This window comes from Amborella trichopoda, chromosome 7 (genome assembly GCF_054954075.1).
Source record: "Amborella trichopoda isolate Santa Cruz 75 chromosome 7, AtrichopodaSantaCruz75HAP2 v2.0, whole genome shotgun sequence".
Classification (NCBI taxonomy): Eukaryota; Viridiplantae; Streptophyta; class Magnoliopsida; order Amborellales; family Amborellaceae; genus Amborella; species Amborella trichopoda.
Window position 1 is genome coordinate 32,186,938 of NC_142342.1, and position 23,582 is coordinate 32,210,519.

General features: G+C 34.3%; 1 protein-coding gene across 5 annotated transcripts; it reads left to right on the top strand.

Annotated features, from left to right (window-relative positions):
- Positions 1–1,159: 1,159 nt before the first annotated feature.
- ARA6 (Ras-related small GTP-binding family protein) lies at positions 1,160–21,401 on the top strand. Of its 5 annotated transcripts, none has more exons than XM_088871118.1 (9): positions 1,160–1,248; positions 2,297–2,373; positions 4,908–4,991; positions 5,201–5,295; positions 5,752–5,857; positions 11,332–11,421; positions 11,534–11,620; positions 12,331–12,389; positions 21,166–21,401. In XM_088871118.1, the coding sequence occupies exons 1-8, from the start codon at positions 1,224–1,226 to the stop codon at positions 12,364–12,366; spliced, it is 600 nt and encodes a 199-aa protein (XP_088727244.1). In that variant the 5' UTR covers positions 1,160–1,223; the 3' UTR covers positions 12,367–12,389; positions 21,166–21,401. The 5 variants fall into 5 exon arrangements, with proteins under 5 accessions (XP_088727244.1, XP_088727242.1, XP_088727241.1 ...); XM_088871116.1 differs by lacking the exon at positions 21,166–21,401 and adding an exon at positions 12,540–13,315; XM_088871115.1 differs by lacking the exon at positions 21,166–21,401 and adding an exon at positions 12,751–13,315.
- Positions 21,402–23,582: the final 2,181 nt, after the last annotated feature.

The window sequence follows — 23,582 nt, forward strand, 5'->3', positions numbered from 1 at the left end:
TTAGGTGAGTACATCCCTCTTTTAAAGAAGGAAAAAGTTTTTCTAAGGTTGCAACCTTAAAATATAGAATTACAGATGCACCTCAAAGATCCATCGAAAAAATTTGTTTTAATCTTGAAAAACCCTCTAATTGATCATCATGGCATCGACATTCATGCAAATGAAAAAAAAAAGATTTTGAGTCATAGAAATAGTGCATTTTGCAACATATTTTCGAGACCATCTAATTTCAACATTTTCATATGTTCATAAATCTACTTGATTTTAACCATTTTTTGGATTCTAAAATTTTATAATTAGATATGAAAATAGATTTTCAAATAATACTACGAATTTTTTATATCAAAATCAAATAAAATTTGGAGGTGCACATTAATTGGATTGTTTAAGGTTGCAGCCTTATAGAAACCACATCCTTAAAAGAAAGACAAGACCTGGATCTTTTGGGACAATTTTCTATACTTCCCCTACAACATAGAAGATCTATGCTTCCCCTACCATCCAGCCGTCCAATTTTGATCAAGAGAGCCACTCACCATTTGATTTTAGATCCGACGTCTCAAAGTATTTTATTTTTAGTTTTTTTTTATATAAATTGTATGAATATGAAATTTGGTACGTGCCATTGTGATTGGACGCACAAAATTTGATGTCAAAATAGTTTATAAAAAAAAATTAAAAATAAAATAGTGTAGTGACGTGACATTGTGATTAGGGCAATCTTAGCCCTCTTTTCAGAGTGGACGGCTAGATAAAGGGAAATATATAAGTTTTCCATTGTAGGGGAAATATAGAAAGCTTGCCCGGATGTTTTTAGGGTGAGAAAAGACATGTTACGGAGTTAATTCCATTGAATAACGTCAAAAAATTAGGACCTCCATGGAAATTCAGTTTTCTCGTGGTGAGCCATCCATAGGAGGGTAAACTTGTCTTTGTTTTTTTTAATTTTTTGGGGTCGGGGTATTAGTCAGGTCGGGGTGGAGTGTTTAGAAAGTATAAATTGGGGGTATTAGTAATTTTAGTGAGAATCATTTTTCCCACGTGTAAATGGCCAAAACTCACGCATATAAACGTGTGCCGCACGGATCGAGAATTGGCGTACTTCATAACTGGTTTTTCCTCCTTTTCTTCTCGCCGAAATTTCAACTGCAGAGGGATTTGTTGAGGTTAGAGAGAGAGAGGGAAGGATTCGTTCAGAGAGTGAGAAGAAGGACTTGTTCACAATGGGGTGCTCCGCTTCCGTTCCAGGTACCGTCGATCTGCGAAAATTATTATTGCTGTGTCGTTTAGATGAGTTATCCTTCTTCCTTGTTGTCTTTTATTTCGTCATCTCTCTCTAAAATTGCTGTCTTTGTATACAATACTTGTTGATGGTATTGAATTGGCGATTTCTCTGCTTAAAAGCTTGTCGAATTCTTTTGAGGTTGTTTGTTTGTTTTTTTTTTGTTTGAGAATTGTTAACTTATTTGACTTTTGTTTTGGTGGCTTAAATTTCAGGAATTGCGTGCTAAAATCACTCAAAAATCACATTCTTTGTAGAATTTTTGCATCAATTTCCTTTTATTTGGGAATTGTTAATTGCGTTGTGATATCTTTTGTGAGACAGTCATCTATTTCTACTTGATTGGATTTTTTCTTAATATCATGGTACGCAGAGGAGAGAAAATAGGAGTATCAGTGTGTTAAGTAAAGTATTTGTTATTATTATGTTCTTTATGGATGCTAAGTGTTTGCTTTTATAGTACATGATATTTAGATTTCATTCATTGAAGAATGAAGATGAGGACTATAAAAGGGAATTCTGCACATCAGAGTTAAATGTCACCTTTGTTATATGTTTTTCAAAATCTAGATACCATAAATGGATAACCTTGTTGGTGTATTATCGAGTCGGTGGGTTCAAGCAATTAAATCTAATTTCCATGTCAAAATTTATTGGGTTGCTTGGATAAATGGTCATGTTCATGGCTGATTTAACCTGCTTATGTATGCATAAAGCACCTAATATATGCTCGACAAACCACTCATTTCTTGGGATCTTTCTGAGGACTTCTTTTTGTATTTAGTTGGCAAAGCATAGATGATTGATTATTTAGCTAGTGAAAGCAAGTACAAAATATGTTTAGGAGGACAGATTGGAGAATATATACTCTCCAAAAAGGCATATTGGAAAATCCATACTTCCCATTTGATTGAGTGCTTCTTTTGAATTATCTGATTGAATAATTGGCAGTGTGCTTTATATTTTTCTGTTTGGGCTCTTTAACATGGAACTGATGCACCTTTTTCCTTACAGGTAGAAGCTCTGGACTGTTGAGTGGACCAAACCTTGAGAATTCTGCAGTGTTTGACGCAAAGAACTTAAGGGTAAAGGTATGTTGTTGTTGTTGTGAATTAATTTTCATTCCCCCGCATGAGATCCTAAAATGGGGTTATATGCATTTCTGATTGGTAATTGTGTCAAATATATTGGACCTTAATCATTACAAAGAAGTCTCATGGAGCACATTTGGCCACTCACTTTTTTGAATGTCCGCCGACTTCTTTTGATTCTACCAACCAGAAAATGGGTTGCTGTATTTGTGATCCATTGATTTGACCACCAGTAGTGTTGGGTGGATTCTTAAAATGTAAGTGGCCTATAGTGCTCCCTAAGTCATAAAGTTACATTGCAAATTCCATAAATGTAACTTGATTATGCATTTTAATCTTTTTATTGAAATATGAGTTTTCTTTAACCTTGATGCTTATGGACTTGAATATAAATTCTTGTTTTCTGTTATCGTTGTTAATACACCTACAGTGAAAGGACATGCCTTTTATTCTTAGAAAAACTCTGCTTATGCAAATTGAGTTGTTGGCAGCTGTATGTATGATGAGCATCCTTGCCTAGCTGTCGTATTACCCTTTGTATACATTTGTTGAGTTATGTAGCTTCGCTTGTCAATAAATGTTAGTTCTTCTGGACATATATTAAGGTGCCTTTGGTAATGAAGCTACAGCATTTTCTCTTTCTCTTCTCTATTCTGTATGGATGATACATTTTGCTCTTTTAGACACTTTCACTCTTGCTTTCCCACAAATCTAGCTTCTAAGTTTAGGATTTGTGAGTTTGACCTAGAATGCAATTAGGGGCATTTGAGTGGATTGCTTATTTAGTGACAAGATTGACAGAGAGTTATTACGCATTGTTGGGCTTGTGTGATTTGGTTATTACATTGTGGCTAAAGCTAACATTCTTTTGATGAGCCCCAAAGTTTTTGTTCTCTTCTTCTTTGGCCCCTGATTATGGAGGGTGATTTGCTCATGTCTCTTGATGGCCTGAAAGAGGAAAATTGCTTTATCCCTAGAGATTCTGTAGTTTCTGGGTGATATTTTAATGAGAGGGGAGGAAGATCAATCTCATTTCCAGTTTTCTCTGCATGCTCAAAGATAGTAACTGCAATGCAGATTTTTCCTCCCAGTTTGGAGGACATTCATTCAATAGGAGATTGGTTGTGCTTCATGTTTAATCAGTGGTCTGCCAACTCTTGTCCTTAACTCAGTTTCCCAATTAGAAAAACTTCCTTTGGTGAGTACCTTTTGTTGGTCATCTTGGAGTGTTTGGTTGCACATGTTATGTTCACCTTCCTTGGAACTTTAATGCTGGGTTCATTAGGTTTGTCATCCTGATAGTGGCCATCTTTCATCAAGGGATATAGATGTTTTGGACTGAAAAAGGAAAAGGCATTACGTCTCATTTTATTTGATTCTTTTCTTTTCCTTTTTTTTTTTTTTAACGTTCCATACTTTGTTGATGATGAGAAAGGATCATATGATATCCTTTAAAGGGAGTAAAGCATCGTTATAACTGAGCATGTCATTGTTCCATTGTTTCCAATTCATGTCCTAGCAAGTTGACCTTCATAGGAAGCTGGACCACCCCACTGTACGCCTATATGAGGGAAGGACGGGATGTTATAGTCCACCATCTGGGTGATAATCTTCCCTCATGAAGCTTCTAATAAATCAGAATTGGACATAGGACTGGTAATACTTGATTTGCAGTTATATTAGCAATTCACTGAGCTATAAATTATTGTTGTTTAGGAATGTTAAAGAAAGACTGCTCAAGTTTGAGGCAATGATTCCTAGTATCGCTAGAAACATTTCTAAAAACCTACATCTTTAAATTCTTCTTGGAATATGCTCCATTATGGATCAAGGCATGCCATACCTAATTTGATCTCAGATGAGAACATCATGCTGGTTTTAAATTTGGGGCATCATCAATATGTTAGGCCATATGATTTACATAGCTGCAAAAATTCTTGCTAATAGATTCTTATGTGTTAGTGATACAACACCCTTTGTGACATATTCATATATTTTTTCTTGCCCTATTTCGTGTTAAACTTAAGTTGCATGGGTTTTTCTTAGGAAATGTGTAGGTAGTGAGAGAGTTCCAAACTTGTTATAAATTTTGTCTCTATTTTACATAGCTTATATCATCTGTAAGACTCTATGTGTGACATGCATATGATTTTAATGTAGTCACTCAGGAATGTAATGGTAGCTAAGATGTTCTCTGTACATATAAATGTTTGATCTTGGTTAGCTTCTTGTTTCGTTAAAGGGAGGCGAAACCTCAAGGTAATCAATAAGATCTAGTTTAGGCATCCTGGAGCTTCACAAGAATCATATTATAGATATATACTGTTTTGACTTGTTATATTTTCTTGGATTTTCACGGTGACATTTTTGTGATTACCACAGAGAGTATGGATCTATAAACTGTATATCTTTTATTCTTTGATAAAATTAGCAAGTCGTTAAATAGTGATCCTTAGAGGAATACTCAATAGCATAAAGTATTCCAATAGATTTTATTTTTTGTTTATTATTTACCAAGTTGCTGTTACATGTAGTTGGTACTCCTTGGGGATTCTGGAGTTGGCAAAAGTTGCATTGTCCTACGGTTTGTTCGTGGCCAGTTTGACCCCACATCCAAGGTAAGGTGCTCTCTCTGTTATGAATGAGTCGTATCATTAAAAAACATGCTTATAAGCTTATGGTTCCCTTGTTTATCACCTTGGCTTTGCTTAACTGATATCTTTGTTCACGGATGTTTGTTTAGACTTCAGAAAGGATGCAATCATAAATTATGTAGATGTGCTTCCATTTATGCTTGCTTTGCTTTTATACTTTTCATGAGCTTCAGGTAACAGTTGGTGCATCTTTTTTGTCACAAACAATAGCCCTGCAAGATTCTACAACAGTGAAGTTTGAAATATGGGATACTGCCGGCCAGGAGAGGTTGGTGATGAATTTTCAACCAAATTCTTATATGTTAAAATGCATTATAATTCTTACTGTGCATACAAATTTTGTTTTCTTTATTCCCTATTTTTGCCTGGAGAAAAATGATTGAAATGTTAGAGAAGTATATGGATACATCTATCTTATGTAGTGCCTAACTCATATCCCAAGGAACAAAAACTACATACTGGCATAAATGGCTAATACTGTAACATTCCTTCTGGCCTTTATCTTCAGGTTCATTTACTTTGCTTCACTGACTTTTAATTTCTAGTACCTTCTTTAGAGTAACAAACCTCCACTGAAAGCTGGTCACGTGATCTGAAAATCTGATTTATACCCCTGAAACCCTCCCAAATTCTGTGTATCCTATACTGGAGGCTTCTCATGTGTATGCGTGTATTTACATTCTCTTCAAATATTGATATAATGTTAACCTTCTCCCCTCATCAGATATGCTGCATTGGCCCCCCTTTACTATCGAGGAGCTGCTGCTTCAGTCATTGTCTACGATATAACAAGCATAGAGTCCTTCCATAAAGCACAATACTGGGTTAAGGTATTTCTTCTTTGTGGCCTTCTTGTGATTTAAAGATATCTAAAGGTGTGTATTTTGTACATCTTTTAATATACATTTCCATTTTCCTTCTTGAGTTCATTTGTTCATATGCAAAATTCTGAGGATAAATAAAATCTGAATCTGTTTTCCTCTATGAAGAAAAGAAGAAAAGCAATTGAGTGAATGTTGATCATTAATTATAAAAGTAGGAAAGGAAGGCAAATATGTGGGATGACATGACAACCAGATTTTTCAGTTATATTCTTGTTCATGAGTGGACTCCATCAGGCAGGTGGAGGCCGACTTTCTCATGCATTTGCTAGTTGACACGAAATAGACACTACAAGTTCTTAACATAAATTGTATTCATTATGAAATTCCTGCTTGAAGTAGATACATCATGCAAATTGTTATCTTCCTCACTTAAACCTGCACATGATTGAGAACTTGAAGACATGGCTTCAAGGAGTTTTTAAATCAAGCTCTCATTTGCTTCTATCCACATAAATATTGGCAGGATGTGGTCAATAGATATGATGATACTTTTGTTACAGCAAGGTGATCATGTTAATGTAATGTATGCCTTAGTTTCCATTAGCGGTTTCCTTCCTTTCTTTCTTTCGTTTTTTCTTTATTTTTCTGTGTTAGTGTGAGGACAGTACAAGGGTTTCCTTGGAGGTTGCCATCCTGGTATTCGGAGAGCTTTCTTAACTTCGGATCTAACATGGGGTTCTGTGCACTTGTTCAACAGTACCGAACTTGTGGGGGAATGTAAATGATGTGTTAAACTTTATTTATATATACTTCATAAGGAGCGTTTCTATTATCTGAACATAAACTATGACATGGTATCACAGCATTGGCCAATCTAAGGACTCAAGTTATTGACTTATCATGAAAGCTGGTACCCAAATCTTAGCTGAATGGTGGCCAGGTCTCTTCTCCATAGCCTTGGACAGATCTGCCCATTTGAGGGATTACATGGACGGAACAAGTGTTCCGTTGGTATGGAATCCGGTATTTAGAAGGGCTGTATCAGAATACAAAGCCTGAATATTCTTGGCCCTACAACAAACTTTGAACTTTTACTTTGGTCCTCTTGATGGTGATGATTGACATGTATGGGGCCCTTCACCCAATGGTGTCTTCTCGGCAGCTTCCTTCTAGTCATTGCTGCAGCCAGTTCAGCCTCCTCAATCCTGTCCTTTGTGAGATATGGTCAGTCCCTTTGCCCCTAAAAGATTCAGGCCTTTGCTTGGCAGCTCCATCTACCTAACCGCTGCATAATCTGCCAACAGGATGAGGAGACTGCCACACAATGACTCCTCTTTGGGTTCTACTAGTGGAACTCTTTGACCTCCTATGGCTCTATCCACAGAACTTGAGGCAACTCTTCGCATATCTCCCCCTGCTGCTCTCCAAAGCAGGTCGCAACATTTGAAGAGGGGAATAGGCCATTTTCGATATTTTTGGTCATTGACCTTACATGCACTTGTGAATATGCTATTTTCTAATGGAAGCATGCTGATGATATTATTACATGAGGACATTCCTAGTACAACAAAGTGCGCAGTTCTTTTGAGATGAATGTTTAATTCCTCTCAATGTTTACTCTGATTGGCAAGCCAGTTTGCAGTGCTACTTTTTGCAGACAATTAGTGGTTAGCTTACACTATCTCACTATTTCCAGCCCACAATTGAATCTGGTCTTGTTTTTGTGTTTGTGCGTGTGCAGATTTTTTTTTTTTGGTTTCTTTTTATGAAGCCCAGGTGTTCCGCTGTTTGAGATGTATATAAAGTTTACTATCTGGATGACTGATATTCTATTGATGACTTTGGTGCATGCCTGTTGATGCCCCTTTTTGTTTTCTTTTATCAGTACCTGGTTCATCCTTTTTCTGCATGATTTAATTTGAGCTCTCAGATACATTAAGCTTCCATCCCATATTTTCCTCATGTGGTTTAGTTTCGATCCCATCTTTTTCTTTATGTGTCTTAGCGGCAAGATCAAAATGTAACCATCTTAGAGCAAAACCTTTTAATTGGAAATATGATACGGATTGATTTCCCTGGAGTGAATTAGACATCAATCTCCAAGCGACACTTCTTAGCCATTATAGTGCAGTACTTCTGTCGCCTTATTCTTGGTACCGAGTCCCAGGCTTGAGCCTGTTCCCCTTTGCCATCCTAAGTAATTTTCACCTATTTCACCTTGAAAAACCAGATAACGGTTGTCTTTCTACTTACCATGAACTATCTAAATTTATATGCCAATTTCAGCTTCTATGATTTCAAGGCATTTCCATTCCAAACCTTCTTCATGAAGAAGCCTTGAAATTTGTAATGTGACATGCATTTCACTGTAACATATGAAGTCTTCTTCACAGGTGTATACTGAGGGGTATTCGTGTGTATTCTTGGGGCTGAAAGAGTAAAATCCAATCAAATCAGCAGAATATAGCCAATGTTACCTAGACACTTGATATAAGGGTTGGTGTCACGTGTTGACACTTCGACATGTGTTGACGCATAGACATGAGTTTGATACGGTGACCGTATATATCGGGCATTTTTGTAATGTTTTAGTGCGTTTGACATGTTATATTAAAGTGTCGTCTGTTTTTTAACTTCAGAAACTTGAGGTTGTTGGCGGTAGAGTGGCTTCTTCTACCTCAGAAGTCACAATATCAGGTCCTGTTTTTTGAAAAGGTCTCCAATTCAGATCCCAAGGAGTACCTTTTTCTAAAGAGTTTTTAAAAACATCACGGTGGTCCATGTTGCCTTTTTTTAAAAGCTCTAAAACACTGCCAATCTGCATCAAGATTTGAACCCTTGGCGTATTGCAAATTTTAAGGGCGATCGTCAAGCAAAGCCACCATAGATGACTACTTTTTTTAAATAATTGATTACATAATAGATATAGTTCTTAACTATGATATGGTTATTTGTTAAGAAAAAACACCTTAATAAAAAAAATACATCAATGGACTTTTTCTTTTAAAATTATTTTGAAAATATGATACAGCAACAACGGTCTTTGTTACCTTTCTTGCATAAAATAAACTTATAGTTTCTAGTTTTTTATTTTTATATTTTAAGTTTATCCATTATACACACACACACACCATTCATGCTTTCCTCTTATTCTGCTTTTCCTCAAATTCAAACGATCTAGTGTATGTGGACACCTTTGATACTATGGGTCCTCCAACTGATTCATTCCCGAACTGGGCAAATTAAAGAAATTTGTATGACCCAATGCCTATAGGCGAAAATGAATAGTTATTTCGCCTACTTTCATCACTTCCAAAGTTCATTGTACGGTCACGATTGTCCGGTAGTGTTTCATTTTTAATTTTTTCTACAAATCGGAATGACGTGAAATTTGAAGCGTGTGTACAGCTTAGTGAGGCGCACCTAATAAAAATATAAAAAAAATAATTCGCGAAAAAAAATTGAACAAAATACCCTCGAAAAGTTTTGGAGGCATTTTGGTCAATTGTTTTCATGTAAAATATTTTTTTGATATTTTTTCGTAGATTCGTCTATTTTTGATGAACACACGTTCCAAATTCCAGGTCATTCTGATTTGTAGAAAAAAAAATGAAAAATGAAACACTACGGGATAATCGTGACTGTGCGATGAACTTTGGATGGTAATGAGAGTAGGGGAAATCATTGTTCATTTTTGCCACTAGGCGTTTTGTGGTATCTTCCTATATATATTTATATGGAAATCACTGTTCATTTTTGCCAAATAGGCGTTTCGTGGTATCTTTCTATATATATATATATATATATATATATATATATATATATATATATATATATAGGGAAAAGTTGAGGTTAACCCACTAGCTAACGCTACAGTGTTAGCCCAACGGCCTAGATTGAATCTAGGCTGATTTGATGGTCACGATTGTATTTCATATTTGAATTTTTTTAATTTTTTTCTACAAATTCAAATTACTTAAAATTTTAGGTGTTAAGCCTACCTTAAAGAGTGGTATTTTTGAAGCCCAAATATCCTCAAATTGATCATCTTGGCATCAAGATGCATGAACATGAGAAAAAATTGGATTTCAAGTTTTGGAATAGTGTATTTTGTAACACATTTTTTGATCGTCAATTTTTAAGATTTTCAAGTTTTCATAGATATGTTGATCTACACTATTTTTGAAGCTTTAAACTTTATAGACAGATGAAAATATATTTTAAGGCTATCACAAAGATTTCAATGTTGAAACAACATTTCTCGATACTATTTGAAGTTAGGCTCTAATTTGATTGTTTAAAGCCTAGGCTCTATACAAACCGCACCCATCTAATAAAAATATAAAAAGTAATAATTTGCAAACAATAAATTGATCAAAATACCCTTGAAACATTTCAAGGGTATTTTGGTCAATTTATATTTTATAAATTATTATTTTTTAATATTTTTATTCGGTGCGCCTTGATGAGAAGAATGGACGCCTAAAATTTCATGTAATTTAAATTTGTAGAAAATATATTAAAATTATATTACGAAATGAGGTCGTGATTGTCCAATCAGCCCATACTCAATCTGGGCTATTGGGCTAATACTGTAGCTGTTAGTTAGTGGGCTAACTTCAGTCTTTCCCATATATATATATATATATATATATATATATATATATATATATATATATATATATATATATATGTATATACATATATAGGTGAGTGTTTTCATGCAACAAATGTATAGTAATATAATGAAGCAATTTTCAAAAACCATGTTAGGGCCATTGACCCAAATTTTAAATTATATATTCTTTTCATTCTAATGAACAATCACAAAAAAAGAAAAAATTGAAAATACAACATTGAAAGTGTTTTTTAGCCCAATTAACAAAGGTTGTCCATTTTGGTGAGATGTTTAGATCAAGGCCTTAGGATGATCTTTTTTCTTTCAAAGTTTTTTAGATTGTGTTATTATCATTAGATTAACAACGTTAAAAAACGAAAAAGTGATTTTGAATTCATAAAGGCCTTGATCTTGAAATTCACCAAATGGACGGTCTAGATTCATTTTTGGAGCGGGCTCATTTGAGCATATATAGGGTGCAAATTATTATTATTATTATGTAGATTGATTATTGAGATGAAGAGAGTGTGTACAAAATTTTGGGTCATACAAATACCACAAACATGGTGTTCTTGATGTGTGGTTTCATTATATTATAATGGCATAATGACATGATATCATTTTCCCATATATATATATATATATATATATATATATATATATATATATATATATATATATATATAGTTTTAAGTTACTGTAAGTGGTCTGTTCTCTCTAAGAAATCCTGGGTTGTTTCTTCCATATTGTTTTCTTAATGGCTGCTATCAGTTGAGAATGATAAAACTTCCGGGTCTAAGTGATCATAGGTAGTTGAATTTGGAATAGGTATTGTTATTGATCATCATAACTTCGTCTACAGGAACTACAAAAACATGGAAATCCAGGCATTGTCATGGCTTTGGTGGGTAACAAGGCTGATCTTCAGGAGAATCGAACTGTTTCAGCTGGAGTACGTGTTTGTAACTTAAGCTAAAGGACATTAGTTCTTCTATTACTTGTTTGAGCTTATAATGGCATCTATATGAAGGCTGTAATGACCTCTGTTATTTTCCATCCTAAAGGATGCTTCAGAATATGCTGATAAGAATGGAATGTTCTTTATCGAGACATCTGCAAAGACGGCTGATAACATAAATCAGCTTTTCGAGGTATGTAAAGTCTGCCTTTTTTAACTTTCTGGAGTTTGGTCTTGAGGAGAATGTCTTACACATCCGTCTCATTTAGTAATATGCTTTTTGAAGAAAAAAATTGGTAATTTTCGTTAAGCATATTATGATAAATGTGAAACAGAAATAACGATATGGGTTTTGGTCATTGGGCCTTACTTGGTTCCTTTTCGTGGTCCTGCTGACCAAACTAATAACGGAGGGATAGTGCAGAATTGGCAGATTTGCTAATTGACTGCTGTGAGGGAGGATTAGTTTATGAATTTTTTTTTTTTTTTTTCTTTTTTGAGTAGCAGGTCATACTTTTATGATTTATAGTATTTTATGGTTTTATTTTCGCGTCTCTGGTTTATCTACTTGATTGCTGATAAAATTAGCGAATAGAGCTAAAGATCAATAGGAAAATATTTGGACATGAGATAACCTGCTGCCGATCTTAGTTTTTCTTTTTGTCGTTTTACAAAAGATAAAATGGCTCAAGTTGTTTAATGAAAGAGGACATTCTCTTTAGCATCAAGAGGTTGAAATCAACCTGAAAATGAGAGGTGATCTTTGTTTGATTTCTAACAAGTACCTACTATTACAAAATAGAGAATTTTTAATGTAAGCTTTGATGAAAAAGCTCTGAAGATACCCATGTGGATAATTAATTGCAAAAAGGCATTGTTGTGTTATTCTGTGTTGAGGTGTAGCTTATGGAACTGGTAATCATTGGCATTTCACAATAACATGGTCACTGATCAGTCTTAAGGTACATTATTATGAACTTTAAGAATTCTTACAAGTTACAATTCAATATGGAGTTTTTAAGTTTTTCTCTTGTACTGGAAGCTGAAAGTTGGTTCATCTGATACAATCTCAATTGACTAACCAAAGCTATTTCTTTTTACTTTCGTGGTAGTACTTGGCCATGCACTGGTGCATGTTGTACATTATATGCGACTGCTTATGTGCTCAGGCATCTACTCTCAATGGATTAACTGAACTGCTGCAACGAGATGCCAACAATATTTTGAGTAGTCTGCAAATATTATGGAAATACTTATTAAAACTATGCATGTTCTTTATTTGTTGAGGTAATAGTCTTTGACCTTACCTTCCAAAAACTCCAGGAAATCGCAAAACGTCTGCCCCGTACACCTCCGATGTAGTCAACTCAGATTGCATCATCTTGAACCACTCCACAACAATGTGTCATTGTATAGTATGGCTGGGCATGGTTGAGGCGTTAGGCCTTGTTATATGAATTCTCTATGGTGCTGGTAGAAGCTGTACGGAACTTATAACGTTGAAAGTGTTCTACAATGCCATGCAACCCTTTGGTGCTTCGAATCATGCTATGTGCCTGTTAAGACTGAAAGTGCCAAAGTGCTCTTTATAAGGAGAATTGTTGTCTCATCCTTGATTCGGATGGTTATCATGTGCTGTTTCATGAATAGTTATACATGCATTTCTTTCTGATTCAGTTGCTTTTGTATTCTCGATTAACTTCCTGTCTCTTGGGAACATGAATTATGGTAAACTTCCGTTGGGCTGCTTGGTTCAGGTACTTAACATCTTCTCTTCCTTCTTTAGGAGTAGGGCTAAAAGGGTTACTCAGGAGAAGCTTTCTTTGTGGATCACTACAATAAACTTTGTTGCCAGTTTTACTTGAATGTGACACTCATTGATCAGAAATTATGACTTGCCTTGAATGTACCTCTTCTTATAAAAATATTATTTTATAATATTTATATGATGCATATTCGTGCAAGCATATGGGGGTTGATAATAAACAAACATACGTTGGGCTGAAAAGGAAAATCAACGAAATCCTGAAGAGAGTGGAACAAAGTTTTTGAAGTGTTTTAATTTTCTTCAATGAAAGGAATTGTGATTCGCTGAACACCAAAACTTTCTGACCTCTCTCACTCTCTCGTTTCTCTCATTATTTAAATGTCTTTGGTTCATTAGAACAGGTCTAGCTTCAGCAGGGATTTTGTCTTTAGAAAATCTATCAATGTAAGGTAATTCAACTATATGCTTTTTCCTATGTCAAAAAGCACTGGGTAAATCAAAACATAATTTTTTTTAATGAAGGGTTCTTTAATGTAATTTATTTTCTTGTTTAGACTTTCAACCTTGTCTAAGCGTTCTTTTATACATTTTCTTTTCTTTCTACCGATAATTGTAGTTCATTTATAACTTTATTTTTGGGTGCAGTTGGTATACGGATGCATCCGTAGCTGTAGAGGTAAGGTGCACCTTCAAATTTTATCATGGTATATAACTTTGATGTAAAATGTTCTTAGGATTATCTCAAAATCTATTTATATATCTTATTATAAAATTTTAAATTTAAAAAATGGTTAAAATCAAGTAGATTTATAAACATATGAAAATCTTGAAAATGGACGGTGTAGATAATATGTTGTAAAATGCACTATTATTGAGATTTAAAATCTTTTTATTTTTCTTGGTCATATATCTCGATGTCGAGATGATCAATCAAAGGGTTTGTCAATATTAAAATTACTTTTTCCAATGGATTTTTGAGGAGTTCTACATTATAAACTTTTTCCTTTATTTTTAGTATCAATAGAGTCTTGTATCGTATTATTACTTTTTGTAATGTGGTCTTTCACAAAAATTAAAAGTTATTAGATATTCTCCTATCTTCCCATGTATTCTTATTTCATGTACTGGGAAAGGCTAAATCATGGCCAAGAATGCAGTTCCAAAAATAATTATCTGTCGAAGATCTTTGACTAATGCACAATTGGTTTTATACATAAACTATCATTACATAGGTGAACATTTCTTAGTTTATATTTAATATTCGTCTTATTAAATTTTGTAGTGCAAAGTTTTTGGTCACTTTTTTCAAAAAATCTGGGTAGAATTAGTTCTTCTCTAATACAATTTAATTTTGTGCTATATAGTTTATTAAAGCAATACTGGGAACGTGAAATCTTCGACTTTTATAGTTATTAAAGAGCGTCATCTTTGAATTAGATTGTTGCATCTGATTAGGAAAATCTTCTTCCTCACTTTGTATGTTAAAAGAATCGGGTTCCTCTTTTTCTTCTAATTTTTGAACTCTATTTTCAGTTCTATTGTTTATTGTTTTGTTTCATGGTCTAAGAAGGGTGAGAACCTTAAAATTTCTCTTAACCCATCCCAAACCCGGGTAAAGGAGGTGCGTTATATTAGGTGGGAAATCAACATAAAACTTTGCCAAAGCTTATGATAAATTCATATTCTATAGTATTTGTTTATGCTAGGGCATTCTCTAGAAGCGAAGCGCCGCAGCACCACCTAATTGTGGTGAAAAATAGGCAATGGTTCATGCGATATTCTGGACGAGTGTGGATAAATAAGCTAGTTCAAGAGAATAGGATTCGTCTAGCCACATAAAATGTAGGAACACTTATAAATAAGGGTATGGAGGTAGTAGGAACACTTATAGATAAGAGTATGGAGTTAGTAGGTATAATGAAATGGTAAAAAAACAAAAAGTGGGTACAATGAGATGAAGGAGAGTAAACACAGACTGTCTATGTAAAACTAAATAGAAAGGAGAAAAAACTAAATAAATAGATGGGTATAAACTTTGTTATACATGAAATGATAATAAAAGAAATGATGTAGGCATAATAATAGAAAGATTTAAAAGATAAAATAGTTAATGTCAAGAGAGTAGGTGATAGGCTCTTATTAACTAAAATTATATTAGGAAAATAGATAATTAACGTAATTAGTGCTTATGCATTGCAAGTAGGACTAAAAGATAGAATTACGAGACAATTGTGGGAGGAAAGGACCTTTTTAAGAGGGGCTTTAAATAGTCATGTACGGAAGGATAGTAGAGGATAGGAAGGGATACATGGGGATATGAGTTTAGTAGAATAAATGAGATGAGTGAGGCTATTATAAAATTTGTTTTGGCCTATGACCTGGCAATAGCAAATACTTACTTCCAAAAATAAGATGAACATTCAATAATCTATAAAAGTACGGCATGCAAAAGTCAAGTAGACTTCTTCCTACTTAGGAAGGTAGATCGACCATCATGTAAAGATTGTAAAGTTATCCTAAGAGAGAGTTTGACTACGCCACATAGGCTTGTGGTTAAGAACGTCAGTATAAAGAGATGGAAGAGAATTGAATAAATTAATAGGTATCCAAGAACTAAGTGTTGGAATTTAAAAAATAAAAAAATACTTATTTTTTCCAAGAAAAATGGAACTAAGAACACTAGGTCAATCTTATGCGGATTGAGGTTACTGACCACATAAAGAAAGTGACAAAAGGAGTTTTAGAAAAAAACTAAAGGGAAAATAAATTATGATAAGAAAACTAGGTAGTTGAGTAATGAGGCTTAGAAGGCCATGAAAAACAATCAGGTTATAGAACATGGCAACTCAATAGAAATGATCAAAATTTAGAAGAATATGAAAATGCTAAGCAAATATTAAGTAAGGCTAAATTCAAGGCATATGATAACCTAGACAGTAAACTGGGAACAATAAAAGGTGAAAAATGTTCATTCAAATTAGTAAAAATCAAAGAGGAAAGTTTAGGGATCTAGATTCCAGACCATATTAAAAGCATTAAGGGTGATGATCAAAGGGTATTAGTGAATGATGAAGAGGACAACAAGGTTTATTTTAAAAAAATTTAAATTACAAATACAATGGAAATACAATGGCGTCATAGATACATTCATAGGATTAGAATATTAGAACTGAAAGAAGCTTTGAAGAAGATGGATGGTACCCCGATAGGGGTTTGGAAGTGATGGGGGAGATCCATATTGATTGGCTGAACAAGTTGTTCAATAAGGTATTGAGAATAAATAAAATGTCAGAAGAAGGGAGGAAAAGTACTTTGGTGCCTATTTATAAAAAGAAATAAAACATACAAAATTGTGCGAACTATTGAGGACATATTATGAAGCTGTGGGAGAGAGTGATTGAGCTACGATTAAGGCATCAAACGAGCGTATCAGAAAACCACTTCGGTTTTATGTTAGGGAGCTCAACAATTGATGCTATTTTCATACTTTGGTAACTGATTGAGAAGTTTCGGGCGGAAGGAAATACCAAAAAGGAGTGGGGACGAGGAAGTAGTTTTGAGTAAAAGGAAATAGTTTGGTAACAATTGATGCAAGTTTAGTAATAATAGGGGTGGAGATGAGGAAGTAGTTAAGATTGACGGTCAAGATATATAAAAAAGATCACATTTTTTATATTGGGTAGATAATCTAGGAAAATGGAGAGTTGAGGAAGATATCGCACACAGAATTAGAGTTAGGTGGGCGAGGTAGAGATGTACAACCAGTGTTTTATATGGTCATATCATACCAATTAAGTTGAAGGGGAAGTTTTATAAGACAAATATGAGACTAGCTTTGCTTTATGGAGTGGAATGTTGGGTAGTTAAGAAACAACATACCTAATAAGATGAGTATAGTTGAGATGAGGATGTTGAGATGGACGAGTGGCTAGATAAGAAGGGCTATAATTTAAAACTTAAATGTAGCTCCAATATAAGATGACAAAAAGTAAACTTAGGTGGGCTGACCATGTGCAGCACAGACCCGATACAACGCTTGTTAGGAGGTGCGAGTTGGTTCAAGTAGAAGGCTTGAAAAGGGCAAGGGGTAGGTCCAAAAGGACATGGTTAGAAGTAGTGAGAAAGGATATGACGACTTACGGCCTCACTGAGGGTATAGCCCTTGATAGAGCAGAATGGTGAATCAGGATTTGTATAGCCAATAGTTGGTAAAAGGTCATGCTGATGATGATAACCTACATCCACGGGAGAATGGCGCGAGACTTTACTTACTTATTTGGAAAGATTATAAGGTGAAAGCTCAAAATATCAATTTCCAGCAGCCATTTCTTACTCTAAACTGAGCCAAAAAACAAGGCTCCAAGAACACCCAAAAATAGGTTCTTTTTAAAACTCTCTCACTAAAACAGGGCACACAACCAACCCATAAATGGAGTTCAAGCCTTTTTCTCACTTTCTCTCTCTAAAACAAAGCATACCAAGCTCTCAAGATAAAACCCCAATCCCTCTATCCTGTTCTCACTCTTTCTCTCTCTAAACAAAAGGGTTTTAATCCTTTTAAAAGAGTAAAGTTCCTACAACACTACAACCATTGGATTAGATGCAATCCAATGGCCTAAAATAAAGAGAGAAAAGTTAAATAAAACTCCCACATGCATCATTTTTTTCACACATGTAACAATGTCCTACTTGAAGACAAATTACAAAGTATCTGAAATAATCACTAATGCACCACTCTCCATCCATCCGAAGTTATGTCACCTCCAACCCCGAAAGTCTTCTACACCATATTCTTTCCAGTTGAGACAACATTTGTCAACATATTAGCAATGTTATTCTCATTGTGAATCTTGTCCACCTGCAAATCTCTACGCTCGAGAGTCAACCAAATAAAATGATAGCTAACCTTTATATGCTTTGTCTTGGAGTGATAAGCTGCATTCTTAGCTAGATGAATCGCACTCTGGTTATCACAATGCACAACATATTTATCCTGTTTCACCCTAAACTGGCAAAGTAACATTCTTAACCAAATCATTTCTTTCGCTGCCTCAGTTAATACCACATACTCAGTTTCAGTTGATGACTAGGCAACAATATCCTGTAATCTTGACATTCAGCTGACTATACCACCACCAACATTGAAAATGTATCCAGTGGTAGATCTTCTAGTATCACGACATCTTGCATAATCTGCATCTACATAACCAACAACTTCCAATGATGGATTTCCAAAACACAAGCATACATTTCATGTCCCCTTCAAATACTGAAAAATCCACTTAACTGCTTGCCAATGTTCCCAACCTGGATTAGACATAAATCTGGAAACAACTCCTACAAACCATTGCATACATCAAACTACCCACTACAGAAGTATACGAAACATTTTCATCTTACTTCTATCTACCTCATTCATTGGAGAGTCCCTTCTAGACAACTTGAAATGTACAGCTAATGGCGTAGAAACAGGTTTACAGTCAATCATATTGAAGAGCTTAAGAACTATAGAAATATATTTAGATTGACTTAACCAAAGCTTACCTTGCTTCCTGTCTCTATGGATGTGCATGCCTAAAATCTTCTTGGCGGATCCAAGATCCTTGGTAGCAAAATGCTTTGACATATCAAGCTTTAAACACTTGATTTCACTTAGATCATTGCTAACAACAAGCATATCATCAACATAAAACAACAAAACAGTAAAAGAATCATATGCTGAACCCTTGAAGTACACACAATGATCAAAATCACATCTAGAAAAACCTTCACCCAACATAAAACTGTCAAATTTCTTATACCATTGTCTAGATGCTTGTTTCAAACCATACAATCACTTGCAAACCAAGTTAGGATTCGTTTTGTTGTCAAAACCTTCAGGATGACACATATAAATTTCTTTATCAAGATCACCATGCAAGAAGGCAATTTTAATATCAAGTTATTCTTGCTTCAAATTCAAGTTAGTAACCAAAGATAAATCAACTCTAATAGACCTATGCTTAATAACATGAGCAAAAATTTCATTAAAAGCAACACTTAATTTTTGCCCATAACCTGTCATCACAAGTCTGGCCTTATCACATAAGACCATTTGCCTCCTACTTAATAGCATATACCCACCTATTCTTCAATGCTTTTTTCCCATGTGGAAGTTCCACCAACCCTCACGTATCATTCTTATGCAAAGCATCAATCTCCTTCTTTATTGCCTTATGAAATCTTTCAGTATTAGGGCAATAAATAACCTTCTGAAAAGACTCAGGTTCACCACTGTCAGTATATAAAACATAATATAAAGAAGGAGAATACATGTGTGTGGGCTTGTGAGGGCGTGTGGATCTTCTTGATTCTGACTCAAGTGTAACTGATAGTCCTTCTTTATCTTGAACTAATTCAATGTCATCCTCATAATTAACATCACCTCCATCAAAACTGCCTTGAGCTTGAGCTTGACTCTTTTGCACTTGCCAAGGTAAAACAATGAGATTTGGTTATTGTATAGCCACAACAAACCTTTTTTGTTTTGGCTCTTTTTACTTCTTTTTAGCAAACATTACATTCTCATTAAAGAGAATATCTCGACTTCTAATAGTCTTCTTTGCAATAGGATCCTAAATCCTATAACCTCTATCATCATGACCATACCCAAGAAAAACACATCTTTTTTGACTTGGCATCCAGCTTGGCTTTACTTTCATTGGGCACTTGACTATAAGCTTCACACCAAAATGTTATCAAGTGTTCATATGACACACTTTTTAGCTCTCCATATAATTTCAGGTATTTCACCATTCAAGGGTGCACTGGGAGATCTATTGATCAAATATACAGTTGTATTAGCAGCTTTTGCTCAAAATTGTTTACCAAGACCAGATGGTGATAGCATGCTTCCAACTCCTTCAATGGTGGTCATATTCATCATCTCAATGACATCATTTTGTTGTGGTGTCCCAGGAGCAACCCTTACTCTGCGAATGCCATTCTCTTTACAAAAAGTATCAAAAGCATTCGAGCAATATTCACCATCATTATTAGTTTGCAAGCATTTTATAAATATCTCTATTTCTTTTTCAATCTTAGATTTGAAAACCTTGAAAACTTCAAAAGCTTGATCCTTAGATGCTAATGGATACCACTAATATTTTCTAGAATAATCATCTAAAAAAGTTACAAAATAAGAAGCTCCACTAAGAGATTTAACATTAACAAGGCCACAAACATCACAATAAATCAATTCTAATGCTTTACATTTTCTATGAGATTTATGTCTTTTAAAACTATCTGTACGTTGCTTACTCATGGCACAATGATCACAAAAATCAAGAAAGGAATGTTTAGAAATAGGAATAAGATTTTGAGTTTGCAATACCTTCATACCATGCTCACTGAGATGACCCAAACGGCTATGCCAAATCTGCATATCTTCATGCTTACTAGCAGCAATAACGATATTCTCTGTAGTATTATTCCTTTGAGTTGTGCCATGAAGAGTGTAGAGACTCGCATCTTTTTGCCCTTTCAACATTGTCTTACAACCTTTTGAAATCTTCCATGACCCCTTTTTAAAAGTCACTATGAAATCAAAGTCATCTAAATACCCGGTTGAAATGAGATTTTTCTTCAACTCAGGAACATGCTTCACATTTCTCAATGTGTGCTTCTTTCCATCTAATTGCTTGATAACAGCATTCCAATGCCCAATATTTTACAAGCTTGATCATCACGAAGATAAACCAAGCCACCATCAACATCCGCATAGGATGAAAAATATGACCTTTATGGGTAAACATAAAATGAAGCACCAGAGTCTAAACCCCAAGTATTTGCAATAGACAATGTTGTGCATGGAACACTAAAAGTGATCCCATCTTCACCATCTGAAACTGTAATTGCTTCAGCATGACTATCTTTGCCCTTGGCATTTTGCTTATTCTTTAAAGCATAACAATCTTTTCTTGTGTGACCAGGTTTCTTGCAATACCACCAAGTAACCTTCTTGCCTTTTGATTTGGACCTGCCTCTGCTATGAGATTTGCCCCTACTAAATCCATAAGGTTGATCTTTATATTGTGCTCTTCCTTTATCTCTTGTCGCCAATGCTTGATTTGATTCGGCAAGTATTTGTGTGGATACATTTCTAGTCTCTTCATTTAACAATGAAGCTACTATATCTTTTAAATTAAACTTGTTACCCATTGTATTAGTCACAGTGGTAACCAAGGTATCCCAACTAGCAGGCAAAGAACTCAGCAAAAGCAAACATAACACTTCTTCATCCAAATTCACTTTCAAAGACTTCAATTGTATAGAAATTGAATTAAATTCACTCACATAGACTTAATTGTAGCACATTCTTTCATTTTCAAAAAAAATAAATTTTTCATCACATGTATCTTATTTGCACCAGAGAATTGCTCAAAAGATTGCTAAGGCTCTGCAGATGTTTTACATTGACGAACATCAAATAAAATTGATGGTGAAATATATGGTCTAATAGTTGCCAAAATATTTTCGATCAAGAACATCCCATTACCAATCTTCCATTCCAACAGGCATGACCTACTTACCTTGAAGTGGCTGATCCAATTCTTTTCCAATAAGATAATCTTCTATTATCATTTTCTATATTTGCCAATTACTTTGATATAATTTTTCAAATTTCATTGCCCTTTCTATTTTCAAAGAAAAATACAGCAAATAACAACAATAGCAAAAAACCCATTTCTTCACAAACACAATGAAAAGCAAACCTTAGGCTCTGATACAAGTTGTTGGGATCGATTGGTGGAAAATCAACAAGGATTTATAACATTCACATCTATTGTACATTCATCTCAATATAAACAAGCAATTGAAACTACACAATATCAAAGCAAGAACATGGAATAAAAATCCAACAACATTCAATCCACAGAGCACAAAGATTTAAAGTGGTTCGGTCACAAATTGTGACCTACATCCACGGGAGAATGATATGAGACTTTACTTACTAATTTGAAAAGATTACAAGGTGAAATCGAGCTCAAAATATCAATTTCCAGCTGTCATTTTTCACTCTAAACTGAGCCAAAAAGCAAGGCTCCAAGAATACCCAAAAATAGGTTCTCTTTAACACTTTCTCTCACTAAAATATGGCACACAGCCAACCCACAATGAAGTTCAAGCCTTTTGCTCACTTTCTCTCTCTAAAACAAAGCATACCAAGCTCTCAAGATAAAACCCCAATCTCTCTATCTTGTTCTCACTCTTTCTCTCTCTAAACAAAAATGTTTTACTCCCTTTAAAGAGTAAAGTTCCTACAATACCACAATCATTGGATTAGATGCAATCCAATGGCCCAAAATAAAAGAAATAAAAGTTAAATAAAACTCCTACATGTGTGATTTGTTTTCATACATGTAATATGAAGCCCACTGTAAAATACTAGAATCTTGTGTTTTTAGAGAGAGAGAGAGAGCATAGAGAGAGAAAGCATGATGAGTACTTTATTATATTTGTAAAAATGCGTGTGGAGAATGAGAAAGATAGTCCCTATTGGAAGAAGGAGTTTTAATGTTGGAAACCCATGTAATTGCCTAAAAATAATTTTCATCATTAATTATAAAATTTAAAGCTCTAAAAAAAGTATAGATCGAGCAGACATGTAAAAATTTAATAGTCTTAAAATGGACAGCCCAAATAATGAGTTATAAATACTATTTCCAGGACTTGAAATCCTTTTCTATTTCATATTCATTTATCTCGAAGTAAAGATGATTAATAAGATCATTTTCTAACGTAAAATTAAAATGTTGGTGAGTTATTTTGGGATATGCGCTATTTTTATAGTATATGGTTGATACATAATTCAAATTTTTTCCTTTTGTAAATTGGTTTGTTATGTTACTCCTTTCATGTTTCTATTCCTTCATCTTACTCGACATTTTTAAACACTTAGATACTCTTGCTAATCAATACGACAAATTTGTCCTAGCATCTTTTATATAATTAATAAACAATTAAGTAGAATTTACTTATAAAAATAAAAACATTTACCAATTGTTATTGAAGGTGATATCATCAATATGCCAATCTACACTAGGATGTGACATCTATTAAATACTTTCTAAACACCTATTTGGATATCATTGTCATCTTCTAATGATTTCTTATTGTATACCTCATTAAGAACACAATATACCAATCTACAAAAGGATGTGACATCTATTAAATACTTTCTAGACACCTATTTGGATATCATTATCACCTTCTAATGATTTCCAATCGTACACCTCATTAAGAACACAAAGTGTCACAACTCAAAAAAAAAGTTTATTTCCAATGAATATTAAAATAGGTTAAAGAAATACTCTTTGAGAGGAAGTATCATAACAAAGTTTATAAT